General features: G+C 42.2%; 1 protein-coding gene across 1 annotated transcript in view; it reads left to right on the top strand.

The window, feature by feature from the left end:
- slc2a11b (solute carrier family 2 member 11b) overlaps positions 1-24475 on the top strand; it is a 50429-nt gene that overhangs the window by 11028 nt on the left and 14926 nt on the right. The window contains exons 2-8 of the mRNA XM_043715976.1: positions 7330-7428; positions 10051-10211; positions 12033-12157; positions 16328-16457; positions 18368-18516; positions 19636-19823; positions 23848-23958. Coding sequence (XP_043571911.1) covers positions 7330-7428; positions 10051-10211; positions 12033-12157; positions 16328-16457; positions 18368-18516; positions 19636-19823; positions 23848-23958 — 963 coding nt within the window. The remainder of the gene's footprint in view (positions 1-7329; positions 7429-10050; positions 10212-12032; positions 12158-16327; positions 16458-18367; positions 18517-19635; positions 19824-23847; positions 23959-24475) is intronic.

The raw sequence follows: 24475 nt of genomic DNA, 5'->3' as shown, positions 1-24475 counted from the left end.
TAGCTTGTAGCACCAGGAGTAATCCAGATATTACTACCCTTGAGGACCTCCTTTTTAAATTCCTGCCTAACTCTCTGTAATCTCCCTTCAGAATCTCAACCTTTTTCCTTCCTATGTCGTTGGTTCCAATGTAGACAATGATCTCTTGCTGGCCCCTCTCCTCTGTGAGAACATTTTGCACCCTCTCTGAGTCATCCTTGATCCTGGCACCAGGAAAGCAACACACCATTCTGATTTTTCTCTGCTGGCCACAGAAACGTCTGTCTGTACCTTGGACTAGAGAATCCCCTAACACAATTGATCTCTTGGAAGCCGACATACCCTTCGTTGCATTAGAGCCAGTCTCATTACCAGAAACTTGGCTGTTCGTGCTACATTCCCCTGAGATTCCATCACCTACATTTTCCAAAACAGCATACCTGTTTGAAATGGGTATATCCACAGAAGACTCCTGCGCTAGGTACCTACCTCTCTTACCTGTCCTGGAGTTAGCCCATCTTTGTGACTGTATCTGAGACTTTCCCCCCTTCCTATAACTGCCATCCATCACATACTTTTGCTGTTGCAAATTCCTCATTGCTTCTGTGTCTCCAACCGATCCATTCGATCTGATAAGATTCGCAACCAGCAGCATTTATGGCAGATATAATCCGCAGTAACTCTTAAACTCTCTTTAAACTCCCACATCTGACAAGAAGCGCATATCACTCTACTAAGGGCCATTTTTGCTCCTTCACAATCTACAGACCCAGAAAATAACACTGTCTTATTCCTCTACGATTCGGAGATGCCGGTGTTGGACTGGGGTGTACAAAGTTAAAAATCACATAACACCAGGTTATAGTACAGGGGGCTAACACTTTCAACATATTGTCTAGCTATCACCATTGTTAACAGCTAAACCGAGAATGCAACTTTTAAAAAAAGTGTTTTGTGATTTACACATGAAAGAAGTGAAACTATCACTGTATTCTAACAGATGAAAGGCTTAACAGACAATCAATTCTTCAATGTATAATTTCAGTTACATCACACTGCAAATTTTTGCTATAAATTCTATGTTACGATCGAGCCTTCCACAATCACCTAATGAAGGAGCGTCGCTCCGAAAGCTAGTGTGCTTCCAATTAAACCTGTTGGACTATAACCTGGTGTTGTGTGATTTTTAACTTTATTCCTCTACAAAACACTGCCATGTGGAAGTCATTATAAAAAGACTATCATGTCTATCTTTTTAGTTGTATTTCTTATTTTCCTAACTCATACTATGTCTATCTGTGATGTCGCGTAACGTTTTTTCTTTATTTTCTTTTTTTTGTACCTAAGATGGCGCCATGTGTTGCTGACATTGTGCACTTTTCACTGTACTCCTGATCATCTGTCACTTGAGTATACGTGATAATAAACCCAATTCTAATGTATACCTATACTGCCTACACCTACAATCAGAGAATCAATTGGTGAAGTAGCAGCCCTCCTTTGGATCTCAACCTTCCAATTAAAGACAGTGGGACTGTTATTGTATTTTTCTCATAAAACTCCAAATACACTTCTCCCAACCTATTAAAGCGCAGACTCTAAAACCCTTGGTGAGGTGTAAGTTGCTGAAGTGCTTTATTTTGTGAACACATCCCACTCAATCTCACTTCTCAATCATTTGGGGAAAAATACTAACCTCCGGTCTCATCTCTCCTCTGGGATAGGTGCTTTTGCATTACCTTTTTAAGTTCTGAATTCTATTAAACTGAGAGATTGCGAACAGGAGTAGGTGTATTCAACCTTGTTCTGCTGTTCATTTAGATCATGCCTCTTTTCTATCTTTAAGCCTTACCTCTCATCTTAGTTTTGAAAATTTCAATTGATCTCAGCAGCGCTAGATTCTTACCCCACTTTGTTTCCCTCCCCACACAGCGAATGGCACAGTTGTAATATTAAGGCTATGCTCCTTGGTTCAAAATTCTCCGCCAGCGGAAACCATGTCTGTCCTTGTACGCCATCAGTTCTTTTAATTAGGTTGAAACCATCAAATACGTCACTCCTTGATCTTCTATACTGTAGGGAGTACAAGTCTCACCTATATGACCTACCCTCATGATTTAACCCCTTCAGTCCTTGTATGTGTGATTCTGAGGAGCAGTGGGTTAAGTCCCTGCTTATGAGCCTGGCACTCTAGGTTCAAGTCAGCACGGTGGATCAGTGGTTAGCACTGCTTCCCTCATAGTGCCAGGACCCGGGTTCAATTCCAGCCTTGGATGACTGTCTGTGTGGAGCTTGCACGTTCTCTTTGTGTCTGCGTGGGTTTCCTCCAGGTGCTCCAGTTTCATCCCACAGTCCAATGATGTGCAGGTTAGGTGAATTGGCCATGTTTACTTGCCCCAGGGATGTCCAAGCTAGGTGGGTAGCCATGGAAAGTTCAGGGATAGGGCGGGATGGGTGGGATTCTCTTCAGAATCAATGTGGACTCAGTGGGCTGAATGGCTTGCTTCCACAGTGTAGGGATTCTAAGATTCAAAGTCCCATGCCAGGACTTGATGAACAAGGAAGATGCATTCTTCATCACAGTGTAAATCTGCAAATCATCCCCAACATGTGGGCAGAGCAGAAGAGCTTCCTGGTCAATATGCAAATTGAAAAACAATTTGTGTCCTCTGCCATCATTATCTGTAACTCTGCTTGACTGCGGGCTTGTCAAGGTACAAGTTGCTGCAGTAACCTGAACTCCTGGTAACTGTCCTGCATTGTTTTTAAGCTTTAAGCTTTCACTTCTATGCTCAAGACTATTTACCACAGTCCTTTGATTTGACACAGAAACCTAATCACAGAACAGCCCAATGCAGAAAGAAGTTATAAAGCTCATTGTGTTTCTTTGAATGAGTTATCCAATTTGTCCTATTCCACTGCTCTTTCCCGGTAACACAGCAAATATTTCTCTTTTAAATATTTATCCAATTTGAAAGTTATGCAGCTGCCTCCTCCACCCATTCAACCAATGCATTTCGGGTCAAAACTCGCCATGTCACTCACTCTTCCTCCCTGTTTTCAGTGTTTGTCATCTCAATTATTTTGAGTCCAGCATCCTCCAGTTAGTGACCATTCTGGCAAATAATCTATCTAAGTAAATATTCATTTTCAAGTCATCCTTTCACTAAAGTAAATATACCAGGTGTTAAAGCTGGGAGTCCTCATTATGCCATTTCTATCATCCACCACATTTGGAGGAATCCCAAACTAAGATCGGTCTTGTGTAAAATGGTGCTTTTGTTTTATGCCGACTTAATATTAAAGTTTGACTGCCACAGAATGGTCTTGATCATGAACGTTTAGAGAGTTATGTGCCAGTGGTTTTCCTTTGTCAAATTACTTTTTCTGTTATTCTAAAGTAAGCTTCTGTGCGAGTGTGTTCTATCCTTGCAAATAAAGACCATCTATCTCTGGAGTCTTTGTAAACTGCACTGTGGTAATACTATGTGAAACCCAATGTTATCACACTGGTCTCTGATAACATAGATGTTAGGTAATGCAATTGGCAGGAGAAAGTGAGGACTGCAGATGCTGGAGATCAGAGCTGAAAATGTGTTGCTGGAAAAGCGCAGCAGGTCAGGCAGCATCCAAGGAGCAGGAGAATCGACGTTTCGGGCATGAGCCCTTCTTCAGGAATTGGCAGCCCACCACTGTTATTTTTTAAATAAATTAACAATCTGTGAAGCTAAAGAAATACATTTGAATTTTACATTTCCAGTGGCATTATTTTATTGCGATAAAATGTTTTGGAGAGAGTCACACCAGTCACAAGGTTGTGTATCAGTGGTGTATAAAAAGGATAAAGCAGGATTTGTGGCTGCATTCTGCTGAGAGCTCTGATACTGATTGTGGGAGAGTTTCACCACTGGTTAACTTTGATTCTGAACCAGCATGAGGTTCTCAAGGATGGGGCATTCAGATCGTGCTGCAATCAGGTTTGTATACTCCAGCATTGCACCTCCTTAGATCACTGTCCACTCCTCCTTGGGTAGTGTGCATTCTGGAGGAGGCTTCTTCAGTCAGGAGGATTTGGGAGGGTAGCTGGTCAGCCACAAGTATGTCCTGTGGTCCAGTACTGGTGTGCAACCTGCTGCTGCCTACAGGCCTGCAGGGAATGGGCAACAGGATTGGTAGGCCAAGGTAGCTGCAGTAAAGCAGAAGGTGCCAGAGAAACTCAGCAAGTCCAGCAGCCAGCATGGAGAGAGAAACAGTTAATGGTTGGAGGCCAAGATGATTCTCCTTCCACACTCCAAGGGGTTTGGAAATGGTGATTTTTATACTGCTGACAGGAATAAAAGTAAATGGGACAGACTGTGAGGGAGCCACAAATGTTCTTAATAGTGTTTAAGGAGTGGTCGAGATGTATGTGAATGAAGGTGCCAACATGGCCTCCTTTCTCTTCAACCAAGGATTTCACCTTCCCCTTCCCCCCCACCACCACTGCCACCACCCATGGCTGAGAGGACCCTCAACCCAGGCTGACCCGTCTCTTGTACTTCTGCCGTCACTCTTCCCCTTCCTCCCTGAGCAATGATAAGGTTTTCCTCTTCCTCCCCATCTACACCACGAGTCTCCACATTCAAAGCATCATCCTCAGCCATTCGCAGCACCTCCAGTAGGATACTGCTATCAAATGCATTTTCCCCTCCCCTCCACTGTCAGCATTCTACAGGGACTGTTCCTTCTGGGACACCCTGGTCCACACTTCCATCACACCTAACACTTCCACACTCCTCCATGGCACCTTCCTATGCAGTCGCAGAAGGTGTAACTCACCTCCTCCCTTTGCTTTGTCCAAGGCCCCACACTCTTCTGCAAGTGAAGCAACATTTTATTTATACTGTTTTCAATCTAGTCTACTGCATTCACTGCTCACTATTTGGTGTCCTTTACACTGGGTAACCCACTTTATAGAACACCTCTGCACTGTCTGTAGGAATGACTCTGGCCTTCCAGTTGCTCAGCATTTCAATAAACACTCTCGCTCTCATGCCTTTTCTGTCTTGAGCCTACTGCCGTGTTCCAACAAAGCACAACACAAGCTTCAAGGTCAGCACCTCACTTTATGCTTCGGCATTTTACAGCCTCTAGCATTCAATATTGAATTCCAGAACTTCAGAGTACGACTTCTGTGCCCCAATTTTCTCACACCAAACCCCAAACCCCACCCGCCACCCCATAGTTGTGTTGTTGACTTGGCTCTCGAGACAGCATACTCATTTTTCTCCTTTTCATACCTACATTTATTCTCATTTCACATCTCTCTCTCTCTCTTTTCTCACTCTTTTGCTCTTCCTTCAGAGTGGCACGGTGGCTCAGTGGTTAGCACTGCTGCCTCATAGCACCAGGGAGCTGGGTTCAATTCCAGCCTCAGGTGACTGTGCCAACTCCACACAGATATTCTCCCTGCGTCTGTGGGGGTTTCCTCTGGGTGTTCCAGTTTCCTCCCACAGTCCAAAGATGTGCAGGTAACATGGATTGGCCATGCTAAAATGTCCACAGTGTCCATGGAAGTGTAAATTAGGTGGATTGGCCATGGCAATATAGGGTTACAGGGATAAGTTAGTTGGCTGATCTAGGGTGGGATGCTCTTCAGAGAGTTGGTGTGGACTTATCCAGTTAAATGATGCCTGTTTCCACACTATAGGGATTCTATTCTATGGACTTGTCTCTGTCTATCTCTCCTTCAAGGCCATTAGTAACCACTTGGTCTTTTGCTCTGGGCAACCTCACAATCTGTTCCACCAATCTTCCTCTCCCATTGTCAACCACACAAAATATACATAATTTTCCAGGCCCCTTTACTTCTAAAGGAAAACCTTACTAGACTCAACACTAACTCTTCTCTCACCAAGAGACTTTAGGACCTGCAGGGTTCCTCCAATATGTTGTTTTTATATCAGGATTTACAGTATTTTACTTTTCTTTCAGGTAGGCAGATGCACTGTCTGGAGGGTGAAGATCACTTACCTGAATGGCAGTGCCTAGGAATACTGCATGTGACAAGGGGGACAGTCATATCCCTTTGTAGCATGTGTCTGGACGACTGCCTCCAATTATGTTGATGACTGCTGGATGACATTTAAGTAACTGGCCTTGATTTGTTTTTTTTTTACCCCCTTCACTGGGTCATTGCAGCAATCCTATGGAGAGCTTGGTAGAATTTTGCAACCCATCACTGTATAAAGAGATGTCATATTCAGGTGTATCTACCATCACAGCTACTGCTGACAATGGCAGTAAATAGGCTTGACTGATAGAAAAGAATTGCCAAGCTTAAAGAGCAACTAAGATTGTATTGAAGGATATAGCAGGTTTAAGGGGTTATATCATCTGTTTCCCTTGATTTATGTTCTGATGTAAACTTGTTCAATGGATCTGTCTAAACATCAATGAGAATTGGATTATACTAATCTGCTGATTATTTTTCCCCCTCAATGCTTCATGCACTAGTAATTAATCAAATACCACTCGCATTTTAATCTCTTCAGAAGTTATATGAAGCCTTTCTGGTTGGGTCATGAGCTAGGATCCTTGGAAGTGTTAACAATCTGGAACACTAACGTCAAAGTTGGTAGGGATTTGGACAGCAATAGTTCATTTTGAAATTCTCCTTCAAATTTTGAAAATATTTGTCTGGCCCCATTCTGGACATAATACCATAAACTGAACCAGCCATACAAATGTTGTGACTACAAGAACAGGTCAGAATCGAGGAATCTGCAGCAAATAATTCATCTCCCGACTCCCCAAAGCCTATCTGTCCATCATCTGCAAGTCACAAGTAAGGAGTGTGATGGAGTAGTCCCCACTTGCCTGGATGACTGCAGCCCCAACAACACTCAAGTAGCTCCACACCATCCAGGTCAAAGCAGCCCACTTCATATGCAACCCTTTCATCATCTTCAACATGTATTGCCATCATCATTGCGTAGTGACAAGATTGTGTACCATTCCATAAGATGTACTACAGTAACTCACCAAGGCTGCTCTGACATCACTTTCCAAACCCACAACCGCCACCACCTAAACAGAAAAGGGCAACAGATGCACAGAACCTGTGAATTCCCTCCAAGCTACTCACCATCCTGAACTTAGAACTATGTCACTGTTCTTTCAGAGTCACAGGTTCAAAATCCTGGAACTCCCTCTAGCAAATGGATTGCAGTGATTCAAGAAGTCAACTCAGCATTCGAGATGGCCAATGAATACTGGCCTGGCCAACAACACCCACAATCCCCTAAACAAAATCTTTGAATGGTGCCGCATTGTAAAAATAATTGTCGGCCTTTACTTTTTGTCTTGCAGCTTCCATCTATCACTCTTCTCCTGGCAGTGTTTTCCGCAGGGATCGGAGGAACCTTTCAGTACGGATACAATGTTTCCATTATCAATGCTCCTACCATGGTGAGTCCTGGCTTTAATCTATTTTTGTCTTGTCTGTCTAAGGATGTGAAATCTGACCTGATTGTGGAGCTGTTGCTATTCAGTCTGCCCTTGGCTCTTGATCAGCATATTTGGAGGTGGGCATAAGTTGGCTGCAATGTTCTGAACAATCCCCTCAATTTGACTGCAGTCTGCAGCTCACTCCTGGGTATCTGTTATTCTACACATAATTGTCCCGAATCCCCTTGATAAAATCCCAATCTGTAATTGACTTCCATTTTTAAGGGACTCTGCACATTAGCAACTCCAATCCTTTGATTAGATTCCAGTCTGGGGCCTGGCCAGTAGAGGGTTTAACACAAGTGGGATATTGCAACCCATGGACACTAATCTGAATTCCAATTTGAAATGCAAAATGGAGCAGTGAGTTAGTGATTCATCAATGGCTTGGTGTTGTTGAAGGATCATTCACTCTCTGATTTCTCTCTCTTTGTTCCATCAGCTTTGAGAGCTACAGTTATGCCAAAGCCTATTGTGTAGAAGTAAATGCATCATAGATCCACAAAGTGCAGTTAGTTCACTGACTTCTCATTGGCTCGATTTGAGTGAAAAGGGTTCAAATTCCACTTTGAAAATGGAGAACAAAGCTGACAGTACAGTGCAGTGCTGAGGGAGTGCTGCTGTATTGGAGGTATTGTTTTACACATGAGGAGTTAAGCCAATGCCTGTCAGCCCTGATCATTGAACAAAAGAAGATCCAGGTTGTCTTCCCCATTTCCCCAGTTACCTTTCCTTCCTTCTCCCATGGCAGCAGCTGGCTTTGGGTGAGATGCTGGAACATATATGTTAATATCACAGTTAGATCAGAGAGGTGTCCATGGGTGCCCTCATTGGGTCTGAGCGATGACCCCTCTTCGTCGGCTGCATAGGCACCATTTCCCACCTTTTGCTCCCCTACATCGATGACTGTATTGGCGCTGCCTCTTGCTCCCATGAGGAGCTCAAACAGTTCATCCACTTCACCCACACCTTCCGCCCCAAACTCAAATTCACCTGGACCATCTCTGACACTTTACTCCCCTTCCTTGACCTCTCTGTCTCCATCTCTGATTGCCGACTCAGCACCAACATCTAATTCAAACCCACCAGCTACCTCGATTACACCTCCTACCAGACCTACCCCTCTCAAAATGCGATCCCATATTCCCTATTCCTCTGCCTCCGCTGTATCTGTTCCCAGGAAGAGCAATTCCACTCCAGGATGTCCCAGATGTCCTCCTACTTCAAGGACGGTAATTTCCCATTCCCCATGATCAACAATGCCCTCAACTGCATCTCCTCAATTTCCCACGCCTCTGCCCTCAACCAATCCCCCTCTAAATTAAAACAAGGATAGAGTCCTCTAGTCATGTTGCACCCCACTAATCTCCAACACATCACCCTCCACCACTTCTGCCATCTGCAGGATGACCCCCACAGCCAAAATGATATTTTTTCCCCATCCTGCTTTTCACAGGGACTGTTCCCTCTGTGACTCCCTCGTGAAGTCCACACTCCCCACCAACCCCTCCATCATACCTGGAACCTTGCCCTGCGGCCACACGAGATGCAAAACCTGTCCCCACACTTCCCCACTTACCTCCCCCTCACCTCCATACAAGGCCCCAAAGAAATGTTCCAAGTCTGGCAGAGATTCACGTGCATTACCTCTAACCTGATTTGTTGCATCCGTTGCTCCTGATGTGCTCGCCTCTACGCTGGAGAGACAGGCGCAAACTTACAGAATCGATTCAGGGAACATTCATGGTCCGTACGCTCTAATCAACCCCACCTCCCGTTTGCCAGTCATTTCAATACCCCCTCCCACTCCCTTGACAACATATCCATCCTGGGCCTCCTCCACTGTCAAAACAAGGCCACACCCAAACTGGAGGAAGAACACCTCATCTTCCATCTTGGGAGCTTACAACCATAAAACCTTAACATAGAATTCACCAGCTTCCAAATCTCCACACTGCCTCCTCCCACCTCATTGCAGGCCCACCCTGCCCTCTTAACTTGACCCAACCTCTCCGTCTACCTTCCCACCTATCTGCTCCATCTTTCCCACTGACCAATCATAGCCACCTCCTACCGACATCCTCTATCACCATCCCACTCACCTTTCCCCCAGCCTCACCCCCCTTTTTTATTTCTCAGCCCCCTTCCCCTCCCTGAGTCCTGATGAAAGGTTCCAACCTGAAACGTCAACTCCCTTCCCCCCCACCCTCCTCTGAGGCTGCTTAACCTGCTGTGCTTTCTCCAGCTCCCTTTTTTTGTCCACTTCCACCACAGTTGGAAGACACAGGTTGGGTGTACTGGGCTTTCCAGTCGATTGTTGTTCATGCAGGATTGTTCTTAAGAATAGCAAGATTGAAAGCCAAGAGTTGTTAACAGAATGGGCCTTTTGAGTTGTTATTAATACAGTGTTATTCAAGCACAAGAGATTACTGATATTAAAAATATAAAGTTCCCTTAATGAGTGATCCTCGGAAATGTTATGAAGCATTAATGTTGGGCCATTTTATAAGCATCTTCTCTACATTATAGTTATTGGTCTCTGAAAACCTTATTCTCAGTGGGTGTATTCTGTCACAATCCCAGCATATCCAAAAATTCATCAATGAGACATGGAACATCCGATATAGTGACGACCTGGATAGAGGTTTGCTGCGATTTCTGTGGTCTGCAATTGTTTCCATGTTCACACTAGGTGGATCTCTGGGGGCATGGCTTGGAGGACACCTGGCAGTCAGATATGGTCGGTAAGTCTCTCCAAGTTTACTCTTAACAATGTAGCCTACACTGACCTAACCTTGCCTAACCAGTCTACCATGAGAAACTTTATTGACCACCTTACTGAAATCCATGTAGATCATGTCCACTGTCCTGCCCTCATCAGTCCTCTTCTTACTTCTTCAAAAAGTACAGGTTCATAGTTTCTTGGAAGTGGAGTCACATGTGGTTCGGATAGTGAAGAAGGCGTTTGGTATGCTTTTCTTTATTGGTCAGTGCATTGAGTACAAGAGTTGGGAGATCATGTTGTGGCTGTACAAGTCATTGATTAGGCTACTTTTGGAATATTGTGAGCAATTCTGGCCTCACCTCCCACAGGAAGAATGTTGTGAAAATTCGAAAGGGTTCAGAAAAGATTTACAAGAATGTTGCCAGGGTTGGAGGGTTTGATCTATAGGGAGAGGCTGAATAGGCTGGGACAGTTTTCCCTGGAGCGTTGGAGGCTGAGGGGTGACTTTATAGAGGTTTATAAAATCATGAGGGGGGTTGATAAGATAAATAGACAAACTCTTTTCCCTGGGGTCGGGTAGTCCAGAACTAGAGGGAATAGGTTTAGTTTGAGAGGGGAAAGATATAAAAAGGACCTAAGGGGCAACCTTTCCATGCAGAGAGTGGTGTGTGTATGGAATGAGCTGCCAGAGGAAGTGGTGGAGGCTGGTACAATTCCAACATTTAAAAGGCATCTAGATGGGTATATGATAGGAAGGGGATAGAGGAAAATGGGCCAAGTGCTGGCAAAGGAGACTAGATTAGGTTAGGATTTCTGGTGGGCATGGACAAGTTGGACTGAAGCGTCTGTTTCTGTGCTATACATCTTTATGACTTTATGATATACAACTACTGATTGGACCCAAATTATGTCTGGATTTGGTGAAATCAGTGATAAATTCTATTATACTTCAAAACTATGATTCGACAGACCACATCAAGTGCAACCTGTCCATGGTGGTTTTATTTCTTGCTCTTATTAATAATCCAATATCTCTTCTGAGATCCTTCAACCCTCTGATTTTATTGTCTTCAAACATAAAATATAGTTATATCAAGGAGAAGACCTGCCGTCACCTCCTCAGAGCAACTAATGCTGGTCTACTTGACTCACGTCCAGTGAAAAATAATTTTTATCAGAAAAAAAGCAGTAAAAAGAGAACGTAGCCCTGAGCAAAGACCATAAGGAATAGGAACAAGAGTTGACCATTCAACCTCTTGAGCTTGCATCACCACCTGATAGGATTATGGCTGGTCCACATCCCTTACATCCATTTTCCTGCCTTTTCTCCATAACCCTTGACTGCCCGAATCCCCAAGAATCTATTTATCCCAGCCTTCAATATTCACAAGGATTGTCCTCCTCAGCTCTCTGAAACAAGGAGTTCCAAAGATACTCAACCTTCTGAGAGAAGAAATTCCTTCCCTCCTCTGTCTTAAATTGGCACTCATTTATTCTGATACAAAGCCCTCTGGTCCTAGACTCTCCCATGAGGGGAAACACCCTCTCAGCATTTGCCCTCTCAAGCCCCTTAAGAATCCGATATGTTTCAATGAGATCATCTCTCATTATTCTAATCTCTAGTGAGTCCCAAGTCTTTGCTCATAAGATGGTCCCACCATACAGGGGTACATCCTAGTGAATCACATCCTGGAGCCTGTGAGGTGGAGCAAGTGGGAGAGTAGCAAACTAACAGTTCTACAGCAGCCTGTCCCTTTGTACTGTTTGTATTTAATATATGTATTTAATTGATGTTTAGTAACCTGTATTCTACTCACTGTAGCTCATTTCTATATTTCAGGAAAGGGACACTTTTACTCACTAACATCCCTGTTTTGATTGGATCCATTTTGATGGCAACAAGTAAACCGGCTGGAATGTTTGAACTTTTATTCATCGGCAGGTTTCTTGTGGGACTACATTCTGGTACGGAGATGCTGTGGCAACCTTAATGTATATTAATGATCTAGCTCCTGTCACACAGGTCCATCTCCAAGTTTGTGAATGTGAAACTTGGAAGTGTTGTAAACTGTGAGGGGGACACCTGTAAAACCACAAAAGGACAAAGACAAGTTGGAGTGGAGAGAGAACTAGCAGAGAAGAGTGAGGTGATGCTTTGATAAAAGAACACAGGAATACAGTCTAAAATGAAAGGTGTTATCCTAAAAGGCTCTGCAGAAGCAGAGAGACCTGGAAGTATATGTTTGTAAGGTGGCAGGACAGGGAGAGTGAGCAGTTGGTACATTATACGACATCTTAGACTTGATCAATAAAGAGCATAGAATATAGGAGAAAGCAGTTATTCTGAACTTGTTCAATCTCAGCCTGGGCACCACATATAGGAACGATGTGAATGCATTAGAGAAAATGCCAAAGGCATTTATGACAATGACTGTGATGAGAAGCTTCCAGTTATGAGGACAGATTGGAGAAGCTGGGATTATTGTCCTTGGAGAGGAGAAGGCTAAGAGGAGATTTGGTAGAGGTTTTCAAAATCATGATGGGAATGAACAGAGTGGATAGGGAGAAAACAGTCCTTTTCATAAAACAATCAAGAGGGCACTGGTATAAGGGAATTTGCAAATGTGATATGAGAAAAATTTGACACTCAGTGAGTAGTTAATGTATGGAATGGACTGCCTGGAATTGGGATGGAGGCAGAATTGAGATATTCAAGAGAGCTTCAGATGATTAATTAAATAAAAGCAATATTTCAGACTATGGGGAAAAGGCAGGTGAATGCCACTAAATCATAGTGCTTCGTCAGAGAGCTAGTGCAGGCAAGAGGGATTGAACAGCTTTCTGCACTGTAACAATTCTGTAATTTTCCTACAGGTATTGAAAAATCCTGCTGCCTATGGCAGTTAGGGAGCCCTTTGCAGCTTTAGACTGTTAGTTGTGTTAGAAATCTTGTTGCAAAGTACAAAACTATCTGCTTTTAGCTAATTCACATGTTTCACATGCTTGAGGTTTACTACTTGGTTAATGCTTCCAATTGACTAAAGTTATTATTGATTAAAGCAGGTGGTCTTTTAGTATATAAGTTACCACTTGCTCCTCAAGAAATCCTTACTTTGATTGCAGTAGAGTCATACAGCGCAAACAGACCCCTCGGTCCAACTCATCAATGGTAACTAGACATCCTAAACTGAACTTAATCCCATTTGTGAAAATTTGTCCCATATCCTTCTAAAACCTTCCTATTCATGTACCCATCCAGATGCCTTTTAAATGTTGCAATTGTACCTGTCTCCACCAGTTCCTTTGGCAGCTCATTCCCGCTGTGCGAGAAAACTGCCCCTCAGATCCCCTTTAAATCTTTTCTGTCTCACCTTAAACATATGCCCTCTAGTTTGAACTCCCCTACCCTGGTCAAAAGACCTTGACTATTCACCTTATTCACGCCCCTCATTATTTTATAAACCTCAATAAGGTCACCTCTGAGCCTCTGAAGCTTCAGGAAAAAAAGTCCCAGCCTATTCAGTCTCTCCCTAAAGTCAAGCTCTCCAGTCCTGACAACACCCTTCTAAATATTTTCTGTACCCTTTCTAATTTAACAACATCCTTCCAATAGCAGGGCAACCAGCATTGTATGCAGTATTCTAAAGGTGGCTTTACCAATGTCTTGTACAGATGCAACATGATACCCCAACTCAATGTTCTGACCGATGAAGGCAAACACACCAAGCACCGCCTTCACCAACCTATCTACGTGAGATACCAGTTTCAAGGAGTTATGAGCCTGCATTCTTAGGAGCCTCTTCAACAACACTTCCCAAGGCCCTACCATTAACCGTGTAGGTCCTGCTCTGATTTGCCTTACCCAAATGGAACACCTCACATTTATCTAAATTAAAGTTCATCTGCCATTTGGTCCATCTGAACAAGATCTCGTGGTACTCTTAGATAACCTTTTTCGCAGTCCACTATTACCATCAATTTTGGTGTCATCCTCAAACTTACTAACCATACCTCCTATATTCACATCCAAGTTATTAATATAAATGATGAACAACAGTAGACCCAGCACCAATCCTTGTAGCACTTGCTGGTCACAGACCTCCAGTATAATAAACTACCACCCTCTATCTTCTATCCTCAAGTCAATTTTGTATACAACTGGCTAACTCTTCCTGGATCCCAGGTGACCTAACCTTACTAACCAGTCTACTATGCAGGCCCTTTTCAATGTCTTGCTACAGTCCACAACATGTCCCACTCTGCCTTCATCTATCTTCATGGTAATCTCTTCAAAAAACTCAATCAATTTTGTGAGACACAATCTCCCACACAGAAAGCCATGCTGACTATCCCTAATCAGTCCTTGTCTTTCTAAATGCACGTAAATCCTATCTCTCAGAATTCCCTCCAACAACTTATCCACCACTGACATCAGACTCATTGATCTGTAGTTCTCCGGCTTTTCCTTGCAGCCTTTCTTAAATAATGGCACCACATTAGCCACCCTCCAGTCTTTTTGTACCTCACACATGGCTGTGAATAATGCAAAGTCCTGGGATGCAATCCTGCGATTGGAGAGTTTGAGCTATAGGGAGAGATATGGACCAAATGCTGGCAAGTGGGACTAGATCAGTTTAAAATACCCGGTCAGCGCAGACAAGTTAGACCAAAGGGTTGGTTTTCATGCTGTCTGACTCTATGCCTCTATGTAGCTTTATCAGCTCCTGGGGTTTATCGACTTTTTATGTTGTTTTAATACATCCAGCACCCCTTTTTCTGTAATGTGTACTCTTTTCAGGACATCACTATTTAATTCCCAATTTCTCTAGCTTTCATGTCTTTCTCCACAGTAAATACTGAAGTGAAATATCCATTTATTATCTTATCCATAGCCTGCGATAGACAGCACACATAGACAACTTCTTTAAGAAGAAGTCATAAATGGGTCATTTTCTGGTAGGCAAGATGTAATGGGTGGTATGCTGCAGAGGTCAGTGCTGGGACCTCAGCTTGCTATATAATACTGTGTATGAAGGGTTGCTACATTTGTTGATGACACGAGGATAAGTAGAAAAGTAAGTTGCAAAAAGAACATAAGGAAGCTGCAAAGTGATATTGCTGGGTTAAAAGAGGAGGAAAAGATTTGCCAAATGGAATATAATGAAGGAAATAGGAAATTGTCCATTTTAGCAAAAAGGATAAAAGAAAATCATGTTGTCCAAATGGTGAGAAATTATAGAGCTCCACCTGTGGAGCCTGGGTGTCCTCGTGCATGAACTGGAAAAGGTTAATAAGCAGGTCCAGCAAGTAGTTAGGAAAGGTAATGGAATATTAATGTTAATTACTGGGGGAATTGAAATAGAGAATGCGTGAATTGAACAAAGTACTGGTGAGACCGCATCCAGTGTACTGTGTACGGTGGTTGGTTACCTTACTTAAGGAAGGATGTTAATACATTGGAAGTAGCTCAGAAGATTTACCAGACTAATACTGGGAATGGGTTTCTTATGTAGAAAGATTGGACAGGCTAGGCTAGTATCTATTGGAGTTTAGAGTAAAGGGTGAGTTGATTAAACTAGACCAAGGATGCTGAGGGGTTTTGAAAGGTGGATGTAGACAGTATGTTTCATCTTACGGAGAATCAAGAACTGGGGGTGGTCCCCATATAAGACAGATAAGGAGAATTTCTTTTCCCACAGAAGGCTGAGAGTCTTTCGAACTCTGTATCGAAAACAGCAGTGAAAGCAGAGGCCTTTCATGTTCTTAAGGTAGAGATAGATAGATTCTTGGAATGCAAGGAGGTGAAAGATAGGTAACAATGTGGAATAATCCAATCAGTCGTGAACTCACTGAATAGTGGAGCAGGTTCAAGGAGCCAAGTGCTGCACTTGTACTACAATAGTAACCTCTTTGTGGAACCTGTTTCTGTCAGTGTGACTAAGATCAGACATTTGAGAAGTGAAGAATTCTTCCGCAGCTGTGAATTTTCTTTATTGACACTGCCAACCATGTCACTGAATCTCTCCCCTGAACATACATATTGGGAAGAATGTTTTCTACAGGGCAATGTGTAAAAAAAAGCACAGTGGACAATCAGATTCTAATTGTTTTTTTTTCATTAAACTCTTCTTGCAGGAGTTAGTCTGTGTGTGCAGCCCATGTATTTAGGAGAGATTGCACCCAAAGCCGTGAGAGGGGCAATATGTATGGGGACATCAGTGTTCATTACTGTAGGGATTCTAACTGGACAGATAATCGGGCAGAGGTAAGGCAAATGAACATCTAAAGTTTGTTGCCGCAAGTTTCAATGAGTAGAAAATTGAGAGCTGTGCCCTTTAGTATAATACAGTTGTCTGCATTGGCAGATGAGGTCGCTGCCTGTAGCACATATTCCTGAAATTCTGAGTGGATTGTGCACAATTACCAAATTATCCTGTTACTGTAGAATCCCACATAATGCTGCTAATACAACATATTACACAACATAGCATGAAAGAGCAATCTCTGAACCTGACTGTCCTAGGGACGAGGGAAGCTTAGTAATGCAGGACCTGTAACATGTATCAAAATATGAAGTGAGCTTCTCTTAACATTTACAAGAAAGAAAAGGATAACTGACGTCTTTATTATTTTATGTATTGAGGAGAATGAAGGGAATACTTTAATGTTTTAGAATGTAACTTCAATTGCCTGCTTTATTGAAGTAAATAGCCCACAGACTTCAAGCCTTAGCCACAGTCGATTGAATAATCAGCAGCTTTTCAAAGGTGGGTGCTCAGCTTAGCAAAATGTGATACCTTCCATTAGTTGGTGTGCAGAGTAGCGGGTTCCTGTGCTGAACTGCCTTATGTGTTCACCTAAATGCTGGGTGAGTAAGGGTTATGTTGCAGATTGTAAAAAGGTGAAGATTTCCTTATTGCAGTGGCTGTTAGTACAGAAACTAGAGGGATCAAAGAAATGCTGGCCCTTATATCCAGAACACTTATAATACACGAGTGTAGAAGCCTTGCCTTACAAATGAAGTTCTAATTAGACCACACCTAGAGTTACTGGGAACAGTTACGAGCACCTTGGAGGGAATGCAACATTAACTAGAATGTTACCTGGGCTCTGAGTGTTAAACTATGACAAACTCCCTTTGAATTTAGACGACCAAGTGGTGACTTGATCGAGGTTTTCAAAAAATAAAGCAGAACTGATGGTGTAGATAGAAATCGACTATTTTGCTGCAATGGAGGGTATAGAGCTGGGGGACATTGTGTAAAAATTGGAACCAGAGCTTTCAGAAATGAAATTAGGAAGCATATGGTTTGGAACTCCTCTCTGCAAACAAGGTTTGATGCTTCACCAATTTTTATACTTAAAACTGTGAGATCAGTAGATTTTAGTCATAAGCTATTATAAGTTATACAAAGGCAGTGGGTGTACGGTGATACATTATGGATCAACCATTACTTTACTGAAGGGTGAGGGCTGGGGCTAAATGACCTCCTCCTTCTGATGCCATCCTTCAATCTCTTCCCAATTTATTGAATAGTATAGGTATAATAGAGAATATATGATATAGAACAGTATAGCTTGTGATTACTGTCATTTATTAACCATTCCATGCTGAATATAGTTTAAATGGCCCATTTGGCAGCACCATACTTGAATATTGCTGAACAAAGACCACATTTTATCAAAGCTTTTCATCCTTCAGTTCAATTCACAAGAACAGCAACATTTGTACTGCATGAGAGAGAAAAGCTGATTAGTTAGCAAGTACACTCTGGTAGAAGTCTTGCCATGGGGAATGTGCCAATTAATGGTTATTGATAATTAATCCTCAGGAAATTAAGTTTTAAATGTGAGGGATAAAATATGAAGTCGAAAAGTGCAATGCAGGAAAAGCAGAGCAGGTCAGGCATTATCCAAAGAGCAGGAGAGTCGACATTTTGAGCATAAGCTCTTCGTCAGCATCTGCAGTGCTCACTTTCTCCCAGTCGATAAAATATCTAGTGTCAAAATCCAGAGTTTTAATGGGTATAATTGTGCCTCCATGAGGCACCCCATTTAAGCCTCTTCAAATCTGTAATTAAGAAAGCAATTTGACCCTAAGTAACTGAATAAGTTTGAAATAATGAATGAGGCGCCATGTACTTTCACTGCTTTTCTTTTTGGTGCTAATGCTAGGGAGTTGCTTGGAGGAGAGGGACAGTGGTCAATCCTTCTCTGCTCCAGCTGTATTCCTGCTGTACTCCAGCTATTACTGTTACCATGGTTCCCTGAGAGTCCCAGATACCTTTACATTGATAAAGGAGAGGAAATGAAAGCCACCCATGGTAAGTACTGTTCTTGTTTAAGATATTCTTTAAATGGTCGGCCCACTTTTTAACAACGTAGATTAATTTTACACTAAATAATAGAACTTCATATGGAACAGTTCTATTTTGCTTAATCTAACCTCCTCCAGTACATTCCAGCTCTCACTGGATTCTGACCAATCTCCTGCTCTAAACGACATAGTCTGTGAAGCACATCTTAACAACATTTAAAGATGCACTACAAATGGAAGCCGATGCCTAATCTTCAATACAATGCTAATTGACTGTAACTGGCTTTTAGCACAGTACAAATCCAACTGCATTCCATCTTAACCTCCTTTAGTATATTACATCTGCGCTTGACACAGCCCTTCATCACTCATCCTGGTCGAAACACAATCTATACAATTCAGCACCGTGGAGCTCCATTCATTGCTGCACTACTTTCTTTCAAATAATTCAGTAACAGTCCAAAAGTTTAATATTACCAAATGTATTTTAGCTCCATTGAACACTTTAAGCATTATAAAGTCTGCAGTCCAACTTCAGAATGCAACACAATTTGAGAAATATCCCTGACAATTTAACCATATTTGATTAATAAATGTTCATTACATGTCACCTTAGTTTACTGATAGCACTCTCCCCTCTGTATCAAAGATTGAGGGTTCAAGTTCTACTCTAGAGAGCCGTGCACAGGATGCAGACTGACATTTCAGTGCAGGACTGAAGGAGTTTTGCAATGGCAGAGATATGACCTCTCAGGTGAGATGCAAATTCCCATCCCACTGCTTCAAAGAAGAGCAGGGGGATTCTCTCCAATGTTTTTCCTCAACCAGTCATCCAGTCACCATAACATTGCTATATGTGGGATATTATTTCCTAAATTCACCCAGTTACTGAATTTCGAAAGTACAGATTGGCTGTCAAGTGGTTTGAACATGATTCTGAAGTTAGGACGTGTGCTATTTCAGTGTAAGATTTTTCATTCATGAGCAAGGCAGTGCTGAACTATATTGTGAACACTGGTCAATCAGGTCATTTGTAAAATTTGGAGAACTGAGTGCATAGCCAATTTTAGCAGAATGATGCTTCATCTAGGAAGTGAAGTGAAAATGGAGTCTTTTTCTGCCCCAGCTCTCAAGAAATTCCACAATACAAATTCGTACTTGAGTGAATTGGTGGATTTGGAGAAGGAATGTGCAGTGGTACGTGTGCAGCAGTCAAAGCGACCATGTGAACTTCTCTCTGATCGCTCGACCCGATGGCAGTTGATCACCACCGTCCTGATGAATATGGCTCAACAATTCAGTGGGATCAATGCTGTGAGTATCTGCGCTGAGGAAGAGTCATATTGAACTCAAAATGTTCACTCTGTCTGTCTCTCTCCACCAATGTTGCCAGAACTGCTGGGTTTCTCCAGGACTCTCTTGTGGTTGTTTCTGAGAGTATGAGAATCAGATTATCACAGAGCAATTTACCCCGTCATCTTACAAATGTTAAAATGAAACCTTTGAACACCAGTCACTTAAGGTCTTTGTGGATATATGACAATGTTTTAAGTTAAGTTTAAGAGATCTTCAGTCATTGCTTCATTGCAAATAACAAAATAGAACTGGAAAAATGTGCTGATGGTGTTACATTCTTTCCAAACAATTACATTTATCTTTAACTAGATACATGTTGATTGGAGGCTTTATTGACAGAGGTTCTGGCTGGGATTCATCCATTTACGTTGAGGTTTATATTGAGATCATTCATTGTACAACCAACATGAACAAGTTTATTCATGTACACAATTCGTACTTATAACGAATAAAAACCGAAAGAACTGCAGATGCTAGAAATCAGAAACAAAAACAGAAATTGCTGGAAAAGCTCAACAGAACTGGCAGCATCTGAGGAGAGATCTCAGACTTAATGTTTCGGGTCCAGTAACCCTTCCTCAGAATTTGTAATGAATATGCTCAAGGGAATTGGCATAAATTTTGGGAAAGTGTTGCAGGCTCTCTGCATGTTATTTTTATACATTGGGTGTTTGAACATATGACTCAGGACATCAGTATAAGTTTTTTTTAAAAAGGTTACAAATTAAACTCCAATTCCAATGTTTTTTTATTTGAGACTTGAGCTATTTGGGCAAAGGAAACAGTTTGATGCAGTAATTCAGCAAACTTTACTTCATTTGTAAAGTAATACTGAAGATAGCAGGCAGTTATTTTACAGGATTATGACTTCACTTGCTTCTGGTTTAATTTAGGGCACAGAATCAACACTCAGTCTTTGGTCCATCTCCAAACTCCATGAGGCCTTCTGTTTCTGATTGGATAACTTCAGTTTCAAACTTAGTGTGTGTCTTGTTTCCCAAACAAGCTGCTGTTTAACTCCTTCTAAGCCACAACCCACATCAATACTAGTCAAAGCAGAACAATACTTTACTCTTTGACATACTTTCATTATCACACTGCTGCTCAATTTAATAGGCACTTGACTTTTAAGAATAAGTCTATATCATTAATCACTATGTTAAGAACTATGTTTACGTTTCATGTTTATTATGTTATGCTATATGGTTGGAGTCATACTTGGCACATGGGAAGATGATTGTGTTTCTTGAAGGTCAGTCATCTCAGCTCCAGGATTGTCTGGAGCAATTCTTCAGGGCAGTGTCCTAGGCTCAACCATCTGTAGCTGCTTCATCAATGACTTTCCCTCCATCATAAAGTCACAGTGGGGACGTTCACCAATGATTGCACAATGTTCAGCACCATTCACAACTCCTCAGCTGCTGGAGCAGTTCATGCTCTACTGCAACAAGATCTGGGCAATATCCAGGCTTGGGCTGACAAGTGGCAAGTGACATTCACATCGCACAAATGTCAGGCAATAACCATCTGCAACAAGAGAATCTAAACATCTCTTGAAATTCAATGGTGTTACCATCACTGAATCCCCCACTATCAGCATCCTAGAGGTTGCTGATGACCAGAAGCTTAATGAGCCAAATAAATACCGTGGTGACAAAAACAGCCCAGACGCTGGGAATATTGTGACCAGAAACTCATCTCCTGACTCCCCAAAGCCTGTCCACTATCTCCAAGGCACAGGTCAGTAGTGTGATGGAATACTCCCCACTTGTCTGGATGGGTGCAACTCCAAGAACACGTGAGAATCTTGACACCATCCAGGATGAAGCAGCCCACTCGATTAGCACCAAACTCACAAACATTCACTCCCTCTACCACTAACGCTCAGTCTCAGCAGTGTGTGCTATCTACAAGATGTATTGCAGAAATTCACCAAAGATCCTCCGACATCACCTTCCAAATCCACAGCCACTTTCATCTAGAAGGATAAGGGCAGCAGATACATCACCATCTTCAACTTCCTCTCCAAGCCACTCACCATTCTGACTTGGAAATATATTGCCATTCCTTTACTGTTGTTAGGTCAAAATCTTGGAATTCCCTCCCTAAGGAAATTGTGTGTCTACCTACAAAAAACAGGCGGTTCAAGAGAGCAGCTTGCTACCACTTTCTTAGGGCATCAATGAATTGTTAATAAATGCTGCCCCAGCCAACGATGCCCACTTCCTGTCCTTGGTCAAGAATGCACTCAGTGAGGGGAGCATGTAATATCTAGCCCATGAGTCAGGCAGAGTTCACAGAAAGAGAAACAAGAGCTTGTTCATGTTTCACATTCACATGAAAGATCATTGACCTGAAATGTTAGCCTTGTTTCTCTCACACAGATTTTGACTCCTGTCACTTAGCCACTGATATGGAGCAAACTGTAAACAGCTCAGCTGGTTACCTCACTTTTCACAGTGTCCCTCCAGATTTTCAGGTTCTGGAGTTATGGTAGAGTGTGCTGGCTTAAGGAGTGACAAACTCTGTTACTTGGGTTTCTTTATCTTCACTGTAGTATTTGCTGTGTCTGATACAATGAGCCATTTCTCTGGTGCAAGTGCATTGAGCCAGTGGAAATAATCTCTCTCATATACACACATACGCTCACATATATCACACATGCATGCACTCTGGGAAATCCTTACTAGAGTTCTCCTTCGTTAACATCACTGAAACCCGGAGACTATTGAATATGTGCAAATTTTCATTTCCTATTTTAATGGTCACTTTTTGCCTTAAGGTTCTAGCCTTGCTTCATTGATCTGAATTAAAGCAAGTTAATAATTTCCAGAAGGAAAAAGAATAACACTTCAAAGAAATAATTAGCCCTTGAATTAGGATATCAAGTAGTTTAGTTTAGCAGTTAACGACAAACAAAATTAAAATTGCATTGATTTTTGGGGAGTTTGTGATCGCATTTGCCTAATGCAGGCAAGTTAGCAATTTGTGGCAAATTTCTGATAGTTCATAAGAAGTAACAGTTTAGATTCAAAATATTAGTTATTTACGATGAAGGAAGTGTATAACTGGGACAATTGAGAATGTTTCATTGATCCTGAACACAGGGTAGTGGGTTGTGGAACAGTGTGCTCTCTGTTCCTGTTCACCAACCCAGACCCAGTTCACCAACCCTATCCCATAACCCCATGTAATCCACCTAGCCTGGAGAGGAGGATTCCCACTGTCCAGAGGTTTGCGAACTTCCAAGCAATTGGCACAAATTTCGAATCAACGATAAACAAAATAAAAATTGCATTGATTTTTGGGCAGTTTGTGATCACATTTACCTGAGTGGAATAGAGGGAAAAAATAAAAACGAGGTTTAAACATCATCTTTAAAATGATGTCGAGCCCTTTATGTTCAAATTCATGCAGTACACATGCAGTGCACATGAGAAAATAGGCCATTCTCTGTGTAGATTGATAACTGTTGAGTTCACTATGTAAATGATGTGGGTGTCACTGGCTGAGTCAGTACTTATTGATGCCATTTAATTGCCCTTGAGAAAGTGGTAGTGAGCTGCCTTCATGAACCAGTCCACATGGTGTAAAGATGTTACAAAGCCAGCAACAGTGAATGAACAGAGAAATACTTCCAAGTCAGGATAGTGTGTGGCTTGGGGAGGGGAACTCAAAGCTGGCAATATTCCCATGCATCTATTGCTCTTGTGTTTACTGGGTGGTAAAGGTTTCACTTTTGGAAGGCACTGTTGAAGGAGCCTCAGTGAGCTGTTCTGTGAGTTATAACAACTAACCACAAGCAGGTCAGCATTCTTGGTACCAGTACAAAATCTGACCAAATAATTGAATGAGACCCAGATGGGAAGAAACATTCATCTGAACCTTTTATCAACCAGTTACCAATCAGATAATGATGTGTCTGTGTTCTGTGATGTTTCTTTTGTGCTTGCAACATAAATGAGATAATTTTCTGTTTCAGATCTACTTCTATGCCACCTATATCTTTATTCAAGCTGGAATTACTGAAGCGTATATCCCGTATGCTACTATGGGCACTGGGGCATGCGAGTGCCTCGCTGCCCTATGCTGTGTAAGTGGAAGAAACAGTTGCAAACCCATCAAATGACAACTGGTCAAGCAGAAACCAATGGGACTGCTTTCATGGTTTGTCTCACCTCCAAATCCCTCATTTAAATATGTGAGCACAGATCCCACTAACACATAGTCAATGGGAACCATAGCTCAAAACCGTATTCTCAGTGAGAATATTTCAAAGCTTGTGCCCAGTGTTCAGATTTGATCCCACCGATACCAGGTACAGTACTGCATGCATCTCCCTATGGTTTCCAGTTGGTGGGCTCCAAAATAAATAAAGAGGTGACTGTATAAAATTGACCAAACAATTAAACAGCTGCTTTTGAATTTCCTTCTTAAAAGTAGGTGGCTGTGCTCAAAGTGCCAGTGTTTGCAAATGGTGTGTCAGTTGAGACTGTGCCCTTGTGATTTGGAGCAGCTTATTAACAGTTGGAGAAAGGTTGGGGTGCATTGCAAGGCTGCATGTGGTTCAGTGGCAGTGTCTTAGCCTAGGGCCAAGCGGTCTGGGTTCA

This window comes from Chiloscyllium plagiosum, chromosome 25, assembly GCF_004010195.1.
Source record: "Chiloscyllium plagiosum isolate BGI_BamShark_2017 chromosome 25, ASM401019v2, whole genome shotgun sequence".
Lineage (NCBI taxonomy): Eukaryota > Metazoa > Chordata > Chondrichthyes > Orectolobiformes > Hemiscylliidae > Chiloscyllium > Chiloscyllium plagiosum.
Note: the sequence above shows the minus strand (reverse complement) of the source record. Positions and strands in the feature narration are given on the sequence as shown.